At 37.5% G+C, this 18,642-nt stretch overlaps 3 protein-coding genes across 6 annotated transcripts; 1 reads left to right on the forward strand and 2 right to left on the reverse strand.

Annotated features, from left to right (window-relative positions):
- The first annotated feature begins 5,703 nt into the window (after nt 1-5,703).
- LOC137722491 (putative E3 ubiquitin-protein ligase XBAT31) lies at nt 5,704-8,886 on the forward strand. The gene is made up of 8 exons (XM_068461505.2): nt 5,704-6,174; nt 6,261-6,323; nt 6,439-6,510; nt 6,612-6,733; nt 6,815-6,955; nt 7,044-7,151; nt 7,732-7,990; nt 8,211-8,886. Exons 1-8 carry the CDS (start codon nt 5,995-5,997, stop codon nt 8,595-8,597), a joined length of 1,332 nt encoding a protein of 443 aa, XP_068317606.2. The 5' UTR covers nt 5,704-5,994; the 3' UTR covers nt 8,598-8,886.
- A 1,189-nt stretch (nt 8,887-10,075) lies between these two features.
- On the reverse strand, nt 10,076-12,982 carry LOC137721799 (uncharacterized). Of its 3 annotated transcripts, none has more exons than XM_088692622.1 (4): nt 12,905-12,982; nt 12,553-12,614; nt 12,311-12,475; nt 10,076-10,677 (listed from the first exon to the last, which is right to left on the reverse strand). In XM_088692622.1, exons 2-4 carry the CDS (start codon nt 12,562-12,564, stop codon nt 10,186-10,188), a joined length of 669 nt encoding a protein of 222 aa, XP_088548748.1. In that variant the 5' UTR covers nt 12,565-12,614; nt 12,905-12,982; the 3' UTR covers nt 10,076-10,185. The 3 variants fall into 3 exon arrangements, with proteins under 3 accessions (XP_088548748.1, XP_088548746.1, XP_088548747.1); XM_088692620.1 differs by having other exon boundaries at nt 12,553-12,628; XM_088692621.1 differs by having other exon boundaries at nt 10,076-10,650; nt 12,553-12,982.
- Nucleotides 12,983-15,389: 2,407 nt separating this feature from the next.
- Nucleotides 15,390-18,394, reverse strand: LOC137721847 (uncharacterized). 2 transcript variants are annotated; one of them, XM_088692623.1, is made up of 5 exons: nt 17,497-18,394; nt 17,087-17,144; nt 16,872-16,989; nt 16,636-16,756; nt 15,390-15,591 (listed from the first exon to the last, which is right to left on the reverse strand). In XM_088692623.1, the coding sequence occupies exons 1-5, from the start codon at nt 18,067-18,069 to the stop codon at nt 15,538-15,540; spliced, it is 924 nt and encodes a 307-aa protein (XP_088548749.1). In that variant the 5' UTR covers nt 18,070-18,394; the 3' UTR covers nt 15,390-15,537. The 2 variants fall into 2 exon arrangements, with proteins under 2 accessions (XP_088548749.1, XP_068316974.2); XM_068460873.2 differs by having other exon boundaries at nt 16,636-16,753; nt 17,497-18,393.
- Nucleotides 18,395-18,642: the final 248 nt, after the last annotated feature.

Genomic DNA, 18,642 nt, shown 5'->3' on the forward strand with positions numbered 1-18,642 from the left:
AAGCCATTTTCGTGTGTTTTTAGGTTCATATGGCTAAGGAAGCAAAAAGATGCATTTTGGAGCATTTTGGAGCAAAATTGGGCTTGGAATGGATAGCATATGCTTGGAGCCAAAGTGTTGGACGAATTTGAAAGCCTTGTATGCACTTTGGACATAAAACAAAGGGCCTAGCCCAATCAAACAATCCTTTGAGCCATGCAAAACCTCTAGCCCAATCAACAACCCTTAGCCACATGCATTCACATGCATCACAACCCTAAAACCATCAAGAAACACCATTCACACACACATGCACTTACTCTTTCATCATTGCACCACCATTCACACACACATGCACTTACTCTTTCATCATTGCACCACCAATTCAACACATGCATTTCCACCTTCCTACTTCATCATTTCATCCACATGCACTCTCAATCATAACAACCACATTCACTCTTAAACAATCACCCACATACACATGCATTTCCACCTTCCTACTTCATCATTTCATCCACATGCACTCTCAATCATAACAACCACATTCACTCTTAAACAATCACCCACATATTCTCCCATTCCCCCTATAAAAACCCATGCATTCATACACAAAAATCACATCTCATTTTCATACACAACACATCACAAACACATCCAATCTTCCCTCATTGCCTTGAGCTACCATTCCCTTATAATCCAAACACCACTCCTCATCCATTTCCATAATTCCCCAATCCATTCAACACACCAACAACATCCCTTAGACCTTGTGCTACGACGAAGAGGAAGATAAGAGGGCCTAAACGTTCATACAATTCAAGTTTGAGTTGTTGGAATGTTTAGGTATTTCTTTGATTCTCTTTGTTTTGTACCATGAGGAACTTCCTCTCGGCTTCATTCCATTAGATACACTCTCCCATTTCTTAAAGGATTTCGACATCAGTTTTGCTTCAAGGGTTCTTTCTTCTTAATCCTATGTTCACTCATGTTATATATTTTTATGTCAAACCTTTTGTAAACATGAAGTGTAACTAATCTCTCTCTAGGGATTCGATATAGCCTTGCAAGATTGCCATGTAGTTAATTCGGAATTCTCATTTAATCTATCTATTTCTTGTTTCATTCTCCGATTTAATTGTGACTTAGTGTGTTGATTTTAGTGCTTGATCATCATTTGAATTAACCACAGGTTGTTTAGCCAAGATTAAAGCACACATCATGCATAATCTTGGTGGATATGTGAATGAATGAAGGGAATGTTTTGCAAACATCCTGCCGAGTGTTCCCTTTGGTTTTGTGAAAGTTTCTTATGCACTACATATTCTTGATTAGGAACCAAAGTTGCACATCACAATTAGGTTCATGATTAGGGACATTTGATCAAGTCCACACATCATATGGCTGATCATATCTAAGTGAAACAAACCCAAGAAATAAGTAGAGGGATGAGTATAATCTGACTTAACAAGCATGGACTTGGCTTAGCAATGGTGAAATCGAATCTCTAGCTACATCTCTATTTGTGCTATCTCATTTCATTAGTTGTTGATTCATTTATTTGTGTCTACTTCATTTTCTTGTGCTTTCAAGTTACAACAACAAATCTGCCTAAATTGATTAGTTTTATTTCTCTTATAGAGTTTTTGCAAAACAAGTAGTTGTTTAGGTCCAATTAGTCCCTGTGGATTCGACACCCTTATTTGTGCCATTATACTAAAAATATTCTAGCACGAAGAAGGAAAACTTCAACACCATTTCATCAATTTCATATTTACATTTTGTCTTAGTGTTTTAACGTTTAGTTTCGCATTCTTTGAGTCTAGTTTAGTGTTTTATATTGTTTTTACGTTTTTGAGTCAGTTTCCAAGTGATTAACAATCCCTCCTAATCCCCGGTCCAGAACGATCCCTACTTATACTTATACTACAATTGATAAAAAAAGGGTTTAATTTGTGTGCGTATAAATAACCGCATCAGATCCTCCTCAACAAGGTACTCGGTTTGCAGTGCATCGTGAATATGTCTTCAGATGAAGATCATGGCAGTGTCTTTCTCAACTTCTCCAACCGGGCTGTCCGACTCATCTTCAATGGCGGGATGCAAATTCTTTGCAGTGAGGTGGAGCTTCACATCTTGGACCCACTTGAGGTAGTTACTTCCAAAGACCTTTAAAGCGGTGAAGTCAAGTTTTTTCAAATTCGACATGTTCCTATCACAAAATAGATAGACAAGATGTGATTAGTGTAATGGAGAAAAACATCAATCCATTCACATAGGAATAGAACATTCAAGTTCTAATAAACATGTATTTGTTAAAATTCACATGAAAAAAACTTCGGGTTTTCATGGGTGATGTTTTTAAGGAAAACTTCAGGTTTTCAAACAAGGCATGTTTTTAGAAACTTCAGGTTTCGAAGTAATTATGAACTTCAGGTTCATATGTTCCTATAGACAAACGCAAATATATATATAGAAACATGCAACAAGAAAATATGCAAATAGAACTTCAAGTCTATAATTATAATTGAATTAATTATTTGGACTTCGGGCCAAATTTTAAGTGTGGATGAAAAATTAAATTTTCTAAAAATAATAAACAATTAAACTCGAGGCACAAAATAAGGCAAATCCCACGGGTGGGCTGAGTAATGTGAAATGTACGGCCCAGGCCCAAAAATTGGGCTGGGTTGGGCTGCAGGCCCAAGACAGATAGGCACGGATCCGCTACTTCACAGTGTATGTGTTCCTATAAAGGGGGTGCGATCAAGTGTGTCGCAGGCCAGGGTACTGGATCACAAGTTATAGGCTGAGATCAAGTACGGTTGGGTGCAAGGAACTAGGAAAGCCCTGCAGGGGCTTAGTTTTGCTGCGGTGGGGACACGGGGACACCAAAGCCCAATTGGGCTGGCGTCACAAGTGGGTCGAGGATAAGGCTTGAGACAACAAATCTAAAAGCCAAATTTGGGTTTAGATTTGGGCCGAGAAGAGCCAAAGCCCAAATAGCTTGGTTTTTGGATCAGAAGACCAACCAGTCGTGTGCTGGGTGTGCTTGCCGAGGAAAAACGCCGGAGCCGTCACTTCTGGCGACGATTAGAGGGGTATAGTTCACCGTAGAACCTCTTCCTAAGTGATGGGGAGTCAAAACTCGACGTCGACGAACCAAGAAACCCTCGGGTTCAAGTTAGGGTTTCGAAGTCCGACGAGAATTCAAAAATCTCAGCCACGATTTTGATGGGGACGACTTCAAGTCGTTGGGAAAGCAGCTGTGGTGGCTGGGCATGGCTGCAGGCCATGCTTGTGTCAGAAATCAATGGTGAGGCCAGTGATGGCATCGGGTTCTGGGTTTGGAGACTTATGGGGCTCCATGGTCTTGGCTTTGCTTTCGATTTGGATTCAAATGAATCCAAAAAAGGATTTTTTTTTTCTTCCAATTCAATTGCATTTATAATTTGAATGAATGAACATATATTTGATGCAATTCATGGCAATATCAAATTCACATAATTCAACAATTATGAATATCATGCCTACACAATTTATTTAGAATCTAAAATTCGAAAAATGTAAAAGTTGGGTCATTATGGTGAATGTTCATGTTATTAGGGCTGCAAAAACATTGAGACAAAAATCGTTGCTTTGGAAGAACCTGATTGTGTAATGATATGGATGAACTGGTTTGATCCAGAAAAAGCTTCCACGTCAGATTCCTAAACGTAGCGGTAGGAGCGTGCTAATAATGTGTTGTAGCCTATTTTATTTGACAAGGGGAAGGGGGTTGGCGGCAAAGAGAGAAAAGAGAGAGATGTGTTTGTAGAATTGTATGGAGGAATGTGTGTGTTATTCCCTCATACGCAGTGCTTTTATTTATATAAGAGAGAGAAGAAATCCTTCATTCCCAAGAAATACAAGTCTATATAGGAAATAATAACTATAATCAAATCTAATTTAAGATTTATACAATCACACTTAAAGTAGAAAAGTTTACCACAAAAAGACATTTGTTGCATTATTAATTGTTGTTGTCATTGGTGAAAAACTCGACATCACATGACATGAGCTCAAATATTTGGTCATCTGACCGTACAAGATAGCTACACCCTGTTCAAATCCTTCCTTGGATTATGCCTATTTCTCACCTTCCAATACAATCGTCCGCCTCCTCAATCCCCAAAATCAACAAAAATGCCTTTTACTTTCTCTTCAACCAAACGAACAAACGCGGTGGACCAACATCTCTTGTCCCATTTACGAGGGGGAGAGCCAAATGTTCAAAAAACTTAAAAAAAAAAAAATGTTTGATTTGTTCAAAAAGTTATCTCTAATTAATGGCTGAATAGATGTCAGACTGATCAAATGTAACCCCTCTCTTAGCCTTTTTTTGAAAGCCGATTCCTCATTGTAATAATTGATTCAAATTTCACAGCTAGATTTGAAAACATTCAACGATAGTTTAGCTACATTAACTAATAAATTTAAAATATAAACTTAAAATTAATAAATTATTGAGGGCTATTTAACTATTTCGGTTGGAAATAGTATATGAGTATGGTTTGACACTGTTCATTTAAAAATAATTTCAAGGCTATAGATTGGAGTTATGTTTAACCCTTGCAATTGAGGAAGACCTAAGCAACTTTCTAGCTTTCGGCTAAAATACATGACAATATGAAAACATTTTCAGAGAAATAGTTTCCATTTTCCCTCCCTCTTTTTTGTTTTGTTTGTGTGTAAATGTTCAAAGATGTCGTCGTATTTCATGGTTGGTTCAGAGCAGTATATAATTGACCAAAAGCTGGAAAAAAAATAAAAAGGAGAAAAGCAGACAATAACTTTAGCTAGGGTTGGCAACCAGAATGGGAACAAGGAGTAGGGTGAGGAGGTCGAAAAGTGGGAAAAGCAATTGTCCTCCTAAATAACAAAAACTAAATTACAAAAAAAAGTACCTTCATCATTCAAATTCTCTTAAAAAATAATGTATTATTTTCCCAAGTAGTTCTTATATTTGTTTTATATTTGTGGTTGCTTTCGGATCTTCACCAGTATTATTACTTATATTTTCCTGCTGTCGATTTTGTACCAAACTTGCTTTTCCAGAACGCGTAGGCCGAGGAAGAGGACCATATAACCAAAAATAAATTAATTAATAAGAAAGAAGTGGCATATGGCTTAATCATATAGGTTTAATCATGTTTTTCGACAAGTTTATACGATGGCAAATGACTTTAGATTACAATTATAGTCACTCTTGTATTTGGTTCGGTAATTGCCAGATGCAATTTTTAAAAAATGGTCCAAAAAATTACATTCACAGCCACATGATTGCCTAAATGGTTCGATCATCAATTATAAACCTCATTTGTTATTGTTCCTTACTAATCGATATGGGTCACATTGACATCTATATAATCGAAGCATTGATAAATCCATAATGTAAATGTTAATATTTAATTACGTAGATGTAGTAATCAAATCTAAATGGTCTGATCAGCCCACTAATCAAGTGATTTGACCCTAATTTTCTCTAGTAAAATAGATAGATAAAAAGCAAGAATATGAAAATCAAAATGCAAGTAGAATTAAAATTAGATTAATGTAATTTTTCACTAATCCATGTGTGAAACAAAGACTTATGTCAAAGGCTTCCCATCGAAGATAAGGAATATAAAATCTAAAAAATTGCCCGATAAAAATATCTGACAGCTGCCCGAGCTCTGACAATAAAATTATACATTAGAAAGAAGAAAGGACCGCGCGGTCAAGCTGCCCGAAATCTCGGCGGTCAGGTCCGAATGCCGAGGCCAACTAGTGCCACATGTACACGTCGCCTACTACTTAGATTGCCCATTCACATCAACATTCGTTGAAGCCTAAGCCACTGCAGCACTGCTAACGCCAGAGCTGCCCCACCACCACCCATCCGGTGGCAGCACGTCGCCCTTGGAAGGTGGCGCGTGAGAAACTTAGCCCTCAGGCCACCTTTCAAATGCGATAACGATAAGAGAGTTGGGGGAGATGGGTCAGGGCCTGAGCTGCGGAGAGCCTCGTGAGAATGGAGTCTTTGGAGCTGTGGAGAATGGGGATTTGGGGCTTGTCGGAGCCATGGTGGAAGCTGACCCAAGTGTTTTGGAGCTGAGCAAAGGCCGCCGCCGGCTGTCTGCTTTGCATGTCGCCGCCGCAAATGGCCGGATCGAGGTGGGTTTTGGATTTCATTGATGGGTTTTCAATGGATTTTAATTTTAATTTCTGTTCATTAATGTTCTTGATGGGATTAAGTTTAGGTTCTGTCTATGCTGTTGGATCGGTCTGTTATCAATCCGGATGTGGTGAATCGATACAAACAGGTAATGGGATTTTGTTATTGATGGTTTTTGTGAACAAAGATTACTTCTTTCTGCATGCTTTGGATTGGATTGCTTTGTTTTGAATTTGTTCTTCCCATTTTCTTATGTGGTGTAGACTCCGTTAATGTTGGCTGTGATGAATGGGAATATCACCTGTGTCCAAAAGCTTATCCAAGCAGGAGCAAATGTATGTTCAGATTACCTTTTTCTTTTTTGTATACAGTTTTTGTACTTAAGTTATACTGATCAGATCCTGATATTTGGTTTTTTTTTTGTTGTAATTGTTAGATTTTGATGTTTGATTCCCTGAATGGAAGAACTTGTCTGCATTACGCTGCATACTATGGCCATTCAGACTGCCTTCAAGCCATTCTTTCCGCTGCACATTCCACCCCTGTTGCAAATTCTTGGTTGGTCTTTCTTCACCCTGTCTCTCTATGTCTCTCTCTATGATGATTGAAGTTTAATCTTACATAAAATGGCATTGGCAGGGGATTTGCGAGATTTGTGAACATAAGAGATGCAGGTGGTGCAACCCCATTGCATTTAGCAGCCCGCCAAAGACGGCCAGAGTGCGTTCATGTTCTTTTAGACAATGGAGCTCTTGTCTGTGCTTCAACTGGTGGATATGGGTAATTATTTATATATTGTCTTACTCATGTTATAGCTGCACTGTAATAGTTTGCCAATTGGATTGATAGAAGTACCATATGCATGCAGCTACCCCGGAAGCACACCACTTCATTTAGCTGCTCGTGGTGGATCTTTAGATTGTGTCCGAGAGTTGCTTGCTTGGGGAGCGGATCGGCTTCACTTAGACTCTTCTGGGTAAATTTCATTTTATTGGGTGGTGTAAATATCTGCATCTGTACTAAATTATGTGTCTTTCTATATTAGAAACACTACGTAGATCTATCAGTCAATTAAGTGGATTGTTTGCTTGTCATGAACCTTTACGGACCATTACATTCCAAAGAACAAATAGATTCCCAATTAGGAATTTACATCTTTATTCTATTCCTGAATTCCTTATCGCTGCCAGCTAGTTGCTTACCTATTTTTGAATTGTATCTTGGAAAAACTCAATTTTTGTATTAATATAATAAAGTAAACCTCAGAAAAGCCTCTTTTACTCCACATTTTTCTACATTGGAATTCTTTCTGAGCATTGTCCATATGAGCACATCAGCAAAAATTACTGCACGGGGATGTGGCTTTATAAATTCCATGTGTACAACGCATAAAACCACATCCCCTCACTGTAGTTTTTGTATATGTACTGCAAAATCATTGGCATCATTGGAGCTTCTAATCCCACAAGTGTTCCATCTTCAAGTAGTGAGTTTTCTACTTTAGGTAAAAGTTCTGTAAATATGTTGCCATGACATCTGAAACCTGATCTCTACAGGAGAATACCATATACAGTTGCTCTGAAGCACAAGCATCAAGCATGTGCTGCCGTACTGAACCCTTCATCAGCAGAGCCTCTGGTCTGGCCATCACCTTTGAAGTTCATCAGTGAGCTCAATCCAGAGGCTAAAGCTTTGTTAGAAAAGGCATTAACGGAAGCAAACATGGAGAGGGAGAAAGCAATCTTGAAGGAGACAGTAGCCTCACTCCCATCTCCTCTGCATTCAGATACTGAGGCTGATGATAATGCCTCTGAGGTAGATGCGCCTTCTCTTCTTCCTTGCATTTAGTGTATATATATATTTTTTATCTATATGATTGGCTCAGTAGAAAGGATTTAGAATTTTTCTAGAGTTGAAATATCATTTTTGAATGAGTAAACCTTGTAAGCGTGTTATTGTGCACCGATGCAATGAATTTATAGAAATGGACAATGCATGTGCCTTTAGTTATTCACCGGTCAAATCATTTATACAGGCTAGTGATGTGGACCTATGCTGCATATGCTTTGACCAGTTATGCACAATTGAGGTCGTACCATGTGGTCATCAAATGTGTGCTCATTGCACCCTAGCCCTATGCTGCCACAAGAAGCCCGATCCCTCATCTACTTGTCCTACAGTCCCAGTTTGCCCCTTTTGCCGAACCACCATTACCCAACTAGTTGTTGCCAACATTAAGGCCAGTGATGACATGGAGCCGGAAATGAGTCCCGCAAAGCCAAGGAGATCAAGAAAGTCTAATGTCAGCGAAGGCAGCAGTAGCTTCAAGGTGTTGTCGCCTATGAGCTCGTTTGGAAGGATGGGCAATCGCAGTTCAGGAAAGGTAGCTGCTGAATGCAATGAGGAGATCCATAAGCCTTGACAAGTGAAGTTGTGGACTTGTTCTCTTTGAGATAAGTTGTCTCGGTTTTGCTCGGGAAGACAGAGAGGGATCTTCCTCAGCGGTATGTTTTCCAATTCGTTTGGAGGGTCTTAAATGCTAAGAGCAAATGAGAATGTAGATGTCCTTCAGTAAGCTGGATCTCCAGGCCTTGTTTCTTTGAGTATTTTTGTCTGTTTTTCTTTAAATTAAAGAAGCAGCAAAACTTTGAAGGGTTTCTCACCCAATTATAAATATATAATTCTTCATTAAATAAATAAAAGTTCAATTACCTTGCCCTTTTCATGGAAGGAAACAGAGGTAGAAACCTAGTACTTTTTGACTCATTCAATCAAACTATGTTTGTTCTAAGTCCGGCTCCTACGATAGCTACAAACTTAATATGAAACTTATAAGGGAAATTTTATTTGAACCTGTATAATTTATTTCTATGCTCAACTTACTTTTTACATCCATATTAATTTTAAGTAAACTATCAATCTCTTTAAACCTAAATTTGCTACCTAAACTACCATCATAAACTCAATTCAATATAGAAATTTATTGTTGCACCCATTTAGAAAGTAAAACTCAAAATCATTGTTCTGTAACTCATTTAAAGCTTAAAGAGAGCAGTAGTATGTCTAACATTTTGTCGTGTGCTTGGTCCTTCTTTTGTTGATTTTGCTTACTGGATGATTAAAATAAATAAAAATTTTAAATCCCATATGTTTCTGCTGGTAATTATGCTTTGGACAAGGCGTTGATTTTGTTCATAAACCCTTGAAAAATTGAAACCAAATGAAAAAAACTTGCATGACCTCAGTTGGAGGATTGAAAACTTCAAATATCTATTAGTAAAAAAGAGCTTGTTTTTCTCTATCGGTGCATCTTAAAGTTATAGTTAGAATGAACATAGGATAAAGATTTCGTGATGGTAGGGTTTGATTATTGGTATGGGTTTGATGATAAATTTTAGTTTTAGTGTTAGTTTCATATTGTACTTGATGATAATTATGCAATAAGGTAAGAAGGACAATTCACATTTAAAGTTTTAAGTTTAGCGTGGAGAAAGGAAGATTATATAAGTTCAAATAAAATTTCTCAACTTACAATTGTCACGAAACACAAAAGCTAATTAATTTTTGGTATGAGCCGTCTATGACGACGGATCACCAAAGCCCCTTTAGCATCTCTGCATCTACAAAGAGTTCTCATTACACACGTTTCCATGGGTTTAGGCTGCAATAACCATGCAAAATAAGATCACTTGAACAAGCATATATGAGTTAGGTCAGGGGAGTGTGTCCGTCCTCTCTCACTTGAGTTCTTTGCCTCTTTTCGTAGATTAGATTAATTTAGAATATTGGCTTGTAAAAAAAATCATGTGGAAGTGTGAAACTAAGCAGTGGAATTGTTTAGCATTTAGTAATCAAGAATCATTTGGTTGACACCCTTTTAATTAGAGAGCAATTTCAGAGTTTAATTATAATTAAATCTCAAAAGACCTGTATTAATAATAAAAGATCCCTCCATTAATGAAAGTCCTCTCTTTTAAACAACATGGAATCTGAAATTTTAATATAAGTGATCATTTAATGAGTTTTCCACGCAAACATGAAAGCAGTAATGGAGTTCCAAGTCCATTGCCATATTCTAGTAACTCGCTGTTGGATCTTGATCCACCATCTCCACTCTCTGAAGGACTTGGCTGAGCCGCGGCAACTGCACCGTCCACAAACAGCCCGTTGGGGCCGGAAACCGGCACTGCCGGTGAGAAATCTTCGGGGCCATATTCGATTGGAGCGACGTGATTTCTTCTGTTGGTGTTGTGGGTACTTGCTCTCCTTTCTGCCTCAAGAAAGTGACCTAGTGATGGAGTATCATTGCTCACGTTCAGAGAGTCATTGGTTAGCTTGGAGCAGAAGGAAAACAACCAAGGTTTGGTTTTACGGTTCTTTTTGTTCTTGGTGGTTTCTGTTGCCCTTCTCCGTGTAGATCTTCCGGAGAGATCTAGGATGCCGGAAACGCCGATGAGGCTCCCCAGTGTGATGCCCTTGTCATGGAAGAAAGATTCAGTTGGCTGAAACCATTCCATAAAGAAAATCACTAAAATCAGATCACGATTTACATGAAAGGCCAAAACTCGAACACAAATACACAGGGACGGAGCTAGAAATTTCTTCTAGTGGGGGCAATCCCGAAAATCAACTAAGAAAACTTTATTATAGTATGACTTATACCCAATATGATAATAGGGATAATTTCAAATGATGATGTATTGCAATTCCGATGTTACAAAATTTTCAGTGTAGTAGTGGAAAGTGGTAAAGTGATAAGCAAAATATTAATACATGATTATGCGAGAGAGGTTTTTCAATTTGAATGACAGAAGAATAACACTTTTGCTCATATAATATTTGATATGGAGTATATGCAGTATGAAAGTACGTTGGATATTAAATACATATATATTCTTCAAAGATAACATATATGTATTATATAATTGTAATATGCAACTTAACACCCCTCCAAAGTGAGCCTTCATTGCCTTGTCCATGCAAGTATATGATAATATGTTCTAAACGATAACTTCTTTGCATCAAAATGTCACTGTAACATAATAACTTCTTTGCATTTTGCATTAAAATGTCGCTGTAACATAATTCCAAATTTAAAGAGAAATGGGCCTCTTCATTGTGTTTCCATTTCAGTAACATAATTGAGTATTGGGAAGTTTCATGTGCAGATATTTTATTAAAGGGAAGAGACAATACTAGATTAACTGACAAGGTCAAACACCATGATGGTCTTCCATGGGGAAGAGTTAAAATGGATTAATCCAACTTTAACTAGGCAACGCACCACTCTCCTTTTTATGTTTGAGTTTAATTTTTTAGATTTGTAGCTATGCACTGCACCATTCTACAGATTTTGAAATTTAAACTCATCTAACAATGATAATTAGGATGGTGAGAAAAAATATTCACATATTTAGTGGGAGGAGCTAAAGCTGGGTTTTGCTCCCTTTGCATAGGTAGAAAATTGAGAATGTAAATTTTTTTAGCTCCAACATGAGAGAAATAACTTATATGGCAGATGTTACGTGTCAATGATACAACAACATTTATAAGTTTCTTTTTTTATTTTTTGTTGTACTAGAACAAAGCGTCATGATAATAGTGTACTTGTGTCATATAAGTTGCTCTCCTATTTTAAGAGCTAGATGAGAGTTCCCTACTTCGAGATGTAAAATTCATATGAAAATTTTTAGTAAGACAACATGACAACATAACTGGTTAGACCACTTTCTCAAAGGAACACACCCCCTTAAATTAGGAGGAAAGGCGTGACCCCTCAAGATTAAGGAGTTCCTCCCCATTTCACTCACCAACCAACCGATTCACAAAATTTTGTACTTTTGATAAAAACCGTTGATATCATAAATAATTTTGTTAACATCATCTTTAGCAAGTGCATGAGTACACCTCAAACAAGTCGATTCTAAAGATAACAAATTGAGACAATGAAAACAGAGGAATCTTGCATTAGTAAAAGGAGGAAAATAAAACAGAGAGGTCAGAGAAATCATGGAGGATGATGAGCCAACAAGCATGGTGGTAGGGAATGCTAGTACAATGCATGCTTAATGATGGGTTTATACTAATCACATTAAATATTTTGCCATCATTCATCCACTGCAGAAAAATACTGACCTCTGTTTCAAGATCTGAGGACGAAGAAGAAGAAGAAGCGATGGAGGAAGTCGGAGAGGCAGTGATCAAAGTGCTGAATGAGACCGACCCACCGGATAAATCCCGGTTTCTGATCAACCCAACTCTCGCATTCAGCGGTCTCAATCCCAACGGCCACCCTTCGTCCTGCAATCATATCACACAAATGGTTTTGTTAGAGAGAGAGAGACAGAGAGAGTCTAGAGCGAGAGAGAGATGAGTACCTGGTGAGCCATGATTCCTTTTGTTTTTGCTTTCTCACTGGTATCTTGGAAACTTGTCACTTCTTCACAGGAAGAACAATCATTTCATCCAAAAATAAAGAAAATAAAAGAATAAGAAAAGATGATTTGGTTAGACGGAACTCCGTGATTTTTGGCCGTTAAATCTTGAACAAGCAAGAAAAGAGAGAGATACAGATGTCGGTGTCAAAAAGAGTTGGAGAAGAAAGACTGCTTGAAAAGCAAATGGCCAACGGCATTGCCTCTTTTAATCACAAAAATTCACACAAACACACAAAACAAAGTGATTGCAGAATCTGAGAGAGAGAGAGAGAGAGAGAGAGTGACGTCTTACCGTTTTGTGAAAGAACACACTGGTTTTCGCAGACAGAAGAGACAGTGGGAAAGAGAGAGAGAGAGAGAGAGAGAGAGAGAGAGAGAGAGGAGAACCCAACACAAGGGAGAGAACACAGATTATAAAGAAGACCCCTTTGTTCTTACACATGACCATTCTGCCCCCACATTTCGATATCATAGTTTGATACGTAATTATATACAACTGGTGACATAAAAAAAAAATCTCCTATGCAGATTACATAGCAATTTTGCATCTAGCATCGCATTGAATAATTAAACTACGCAGATTATATAACCATTTTGCACCTAGCATAGCATTCAATAGAAAAGATATAAAGAATCGTACGTGTAACACTTGGTTCATTCGGATTGAAACAATACTTAGCTACTCAAAGATGAGTGGGAACTCCTATTCAAAATTCTTAGTATTTTAATCACAGAGCTTTGTGCTTATGATCAGAACTGTTTATATTATGAATCACACTGTAAAGATCATCTTTGCAAAACAATAAAATAAAATATAAATAAAATAAAATAAAATAAGGTCATGTAGTCAATCTATTGTAGCAAATACATAGACGATTCGTAATTCTTTTACCAATACCGTTCATTTGTTTTTAAATAGTTTGATGATTAAACGACTTTAGTTTTAATTGATTTTTTGTAGAGGCAATTTTTATAGGTGATTTATAATATGAACGATTCTGATTATAAACACGAAGTTCTATAAATTGATAATGAACAATTTTGAGAAATTTTGAGTAGGAGTTCTTACTCATCTTTGAGTAACCAAGTATTGTTCTTCGGATTGTAGATTTAATACCATTGGATTTTGATTTTCACAATAAGCTTACATAGATTAGAAGAATCACACAAAGATTCAGTTAATTTAAAATGACTATATACATTGTAACAGAAGATATTTCCAAACAATTTAGCTAATGATTATACTTAATAGTCTTTTCATTCAAATTCTTAATATTTACGTTAAATTTAGTTGCTTTCCAGGTTCATTATAAAGCAATTCTAATTTTCCGACGTGAAATTTACGCTCTCAAACACATTCCCCGTAGACTTGAAGAATATATGAAAACGTTGTCACAAGATCATCAAAGAGATTTAGGGGAGAAAAAGAAGGAAAGAGAAAGGGATGATGCCTTGAGGCTGAGATAGTCAATCTATTGTAACAAATACATAGACGATTCGTAATTTTTTTACCAATACCGTTCATTTGTTTTTAAATAGTTTGATGACTAAACGACTTTAGTTTTAATTGATTTTTTTGCAGAGGCGATTTTTATAGGTATAATATGAACGTTTATAATTATAAACACGAAATTCTATATATTGACGACGAACAATTTTGAGAAATTTTGAATATGAGTTCCTACTCATCTTTGAGTAACCAAATATTGTTCTTCGGATTGTAGATTTAATACCATTGGATTTTGATTTTCACAATAAGCTTACATAGGTTAGAAGAATCACACAAATATAAGATTCAGTTGATTTAAAATGACTATATACATTGTAACAGAAGATATTTCCAAACAATTTAGGTAATGATTATACTTAATAGTCTTTTCATTCAAATTCTTAACATTTACGTTAAATTTAGTCACTTTACATGTTCATTATAAAGTAATTCTAATTTCCCGACGTGAAATTTACGCTCTCAAAAACATTCCCAGTAGATTTGAAGAATATATGAAACCGTTGTCACAAGATCATCAAAGAGATTTAGGGGGAAAAAGAAGAAAAAGAAGGAAAGAGAAAGGGATGATGCCTTGAGTCTGAGAGACGGGAGTTTGGTAACGAATGATGAGGGGAGAAGAGGACACCACACCAATGTTTCATCCTGTCTTTTGAGGACACTTTTTCTTTTTGGTCCACACTCCACAGTCATTGGCTCTGCTCACTTCAGTCCAAGCTGCTGCAACATTTACATGCCAATCCATTACATTATTCTCTACTTTTTTATTTATTTATCAGAGTATTACTGTATGCCGTTAGTATTATATAGAAAAAGTAGCAGAAAACGGTCACCTAAAAATCATATATGCAAAATATCATTCAATTTGAAGGTTGTTTAATCATCTATATGTATTAAATTAAATAACGATTTTAATAAAAGTAACATCCTCATGATAGTTATCCATCAGTTTTGTGCATAAGAATACTAAACAATCTCCAAATTGAATCATTTTTGGCAAATATGATCTTTAGATAATGATAAAGAAAATAAACGATTTCAATTACTATGTTCGAACGACAAAGATTCATTAATCTAATATAGTGATGTAGAACAACTCCAAGGACGTGTGTCATCGGTTACATCTACTGTTGGATATAGGGAAATTGAGGAAAATGGCCTTGTAGTTGGATTGCACTTTTATTTTCTCTCAAATGTCCATTTGATTTGCGTATATATAAATTAGGCCAGTTGATGAGGCTAATGTATCCGCTCACCTCTCTTACGCATATGTTCGAATTCACACCTCTACAAATTAGATTAGGGCATCCGTTTGGCAAAAACAAATACAACAAGACGGGCATTCTCAGTACCTAATTCTCAGAATTATACAGCACAAACATATCAAAGCAAATCAGGAACAAGTGTTGAGATCGTGGTTAATGGTTGAACTGACTTGCGTCCGGTCGGTAATCTCCGATTCCTAGCAGATCCTGCAAATGTAAGGGTACATTATTCGAATGTTCAACGGAAATTTCACCGGACTCTTCCAGCACACGGCTGAGCACCCCTTATACAAATTAAGAACATTGCAACATAACTTCAAAACGAAAATTACTAATGGATTAAAAGAAAAACAACATCAGGTTTAAATCGATTAGGCATGAGAACCCTAGGAGTCAGAAGATACAATGACCAAGATCCAACGGTTAAAAACCCTGAAATATAGAATACTCTGAAGCACCATAGAATTTTCGGAGAAGCCTACTCTATAATTTAATCAAATTATGAAGCTTTCTCTCTTTGATATATGGATTAGAAAACAAAGCCTGGAAGGACGTAAACAGATAGCACATGCATGGTCCTGATGCTTTAAACTAGATTATCTAACGATGCTATGTGCCTTGGACTCTACTCCAAACCCGACAACAAATCTGTGTGTTTGGTCATCTTCCCAATGGAAGCTCTAGTTTTACAGTACCCTCGCCATGGGACTTTCTTAGGTGCTCCGGAGTACCCGATACCCTCATCATTTATCAAAATAAACAAAAAATCATATCATCACTCACCATATGAGAAGCAAGCTCCAGCAGAATATGAGAACCAGTTCTATGAAAGCACACATTAAGTCCCAAACTTTAACAGGTTATCAAACAGATTCATAGCAGATACTTGGAAATCTTATGGGGTTCAGAAAAAAACTATAGTTATGCGCTATAAACCACGGAATTTGGAGGCAAACACAATGATTTCAACAGGGTTAGACAGTACTTAGGTACACTTTTAGTCATTGGGTTTAGCAGATTTTTCCCGATCTTGTCTTTCACAACCAGTTCAACAAGAAAAAGGCAAACATATGAGTCTAATCATCTAATCTAAGTGAGCCGAGGTGATGTTAGAAGCTAACTTCCTAGCCGTGTACCAGATGAGATTAGCATCAAGTTACACTGAGCTTGGGTTAAAACAGGCAAACAATTTGTAGAACTGATATTTAAATGAAGCTGCGAAAGGAATATAGAAAAAGAGAGGAAAATTACCTGGGATGCTTTGCTTTTAGCCCTGGTCTCCGCTGTGCTCGGAATATCATGATTCGGTTTATTGAATCTCTTCTCACGCCGGTCGCATGCGCCCCATCCATCTGAGAACCTACCACCCCTACTGATAAGGGAAGGAGGCAAAATAGCAAAAAAAGCAATCATATTCATAATGCACTGTGACATGATATAGGAATCACATTACTATCTTAAAAGCTCCCAAGATCCAAAATTCATACTGCATGTGTGCCCGAACCACAAATTCAGCGCGCAGAACATTTCGATTCTCATCAAACTCAATGGTCTTGTCCTTGATCTCAAAAGAGAGATTGAAGTAAAATGATATCTTCCTCCAACCTAACACAACACAAACGCATACATGAAACACATCTCATTCCACACCTAGAATTTCCCCTTGAATTGAACTAATTAAGATCTCTGTAAACCTATTTACCTGACTTTTTAATGAAAGGATGCCCAGAAATCATAGTGTAATCTGTTTTCTCCAGAATCTATCAATTGAAACAACACAAACACAACAACTAATTAGGCCCGCAGTGTCGAAAGTCGAAACTATCAAGGGAATTCAGATTTCCCCAATTTCATATCTTAATCTTATATCATAAAGTAGCAAAATTAAAGAAATTACGATACAGTAAAGCCCAAATGCATTGAAAAGCTCAATCACACTGTAATCTGTTCAATCTATCTATCAAAAACACACAAACGAAGCATAATTTTGGTCAAAACTGTCTACTGAATCCAAATTTGACGGCTTATTCGTTTGATTAATCAGGAAAAGTTAAGAAATTAGATACGCAGTAAAACCCAATTGAACTGAAAACTTCAATCATCTAAGCTTACCGCCATAGCTGCATTCTGATACTCCTTGAACAAAGAGACGGAAGGGAACCTCCCGGACATGCTATGAACAGCTACAGAGCTATTATACCTCTCCTCTCTCTGCTCATGGCTCACAGGGCTCGCAAAATTCCCGATCCCCGGCGACAAGTGCGTTTCCAGCGACGAATAAAACGGCGTCGTAGGAGTGGTAGGCGTCGTGCGCTGCACATTTCGAACTACGACAAGAGGACTAGTGTCGTTCATTTCGGAAGAAGAGGACCGCGCGATCTTGCTCGGGGGATGAAACGCCCAGGGTTCCTCGATGACCACGCCTTCTGATGCGGATGACTTGGAGTCGGAGTCGGCCGGGGAGTCGAGCCTTGCAGCGCTCTGGAAGAGCTTCGGCGGAGGAGAAGGTTTTGAGACTGGGGAGGAGCGAGGGTAGTTTGGGTATATGATAGCGTGGGGCTTGCGGGGTTGGGGTTTGGATTTGGAGTAGGAGTGGGAGGCGGCGGCGGAGTCGATGACGGCCCACAGAGCGGCATCGTCTAGGTCATTGTCGTCCACGACGGCGTAGAGGCTCGGGGAGGCCATGGGCGGTGGATTTTGCAGAGTTGCGTGAGCTGGACGACTGAGATACGGCGCTCCGCGTCCGAATAACAAAAAAAAATACGCGCGCGGGAATTCAAATTGGGAAACGATGGGCCAGAGTTACCACCGTAAGATTAGGCCTAGGATCCAAGTTGGTTGGGCCCAAGCTGAAATTTTCATTAGAACAAAGAAAAATCAAGGGCTCTCCTACTAATTTTTTTTAATAAAAACAAACCATATTCAACAATTATTTATTTGAAATACGAGGAGGAAGACTTGAACTTGGGCGAAAAAGAGGAAGGACACTGCTCTAGTTAAATTGGCTAAAGCTCAGGTCTTCATCTCCTAATAATTCTGATGTGGAGGATCTTATTCAGTTATTAAACTAGGGTGACGATTTTCAAACTTTCATTTTCTCCAAGTAAATGAAGTTGGTTGGCTAAACTTAAACTTAATTGGACTTATTAATAATTTAGTACAAAATCAAGGCAAAGTACGAAATTTTCATTTGAAATAACAATTAATTCTAAAAAAGGCATAAATTTATTTCGAGAGGAACATCATTTGATACTATAT

Source organism: Pyrus communis, chromosome 4 (assembly GCF_041283825.1).
Source record: "Pyrus communis isolate YQ-2024b chromosome 4, ASM4128382v1, whole genome shotgun sequence".
Taxonomy (NCBI): Eukaryota; Viridiplantae; Streptophyta; class Magnoliopsida; order Rosales; family Rosaceae; genus Pyrus; species Pyrus communis.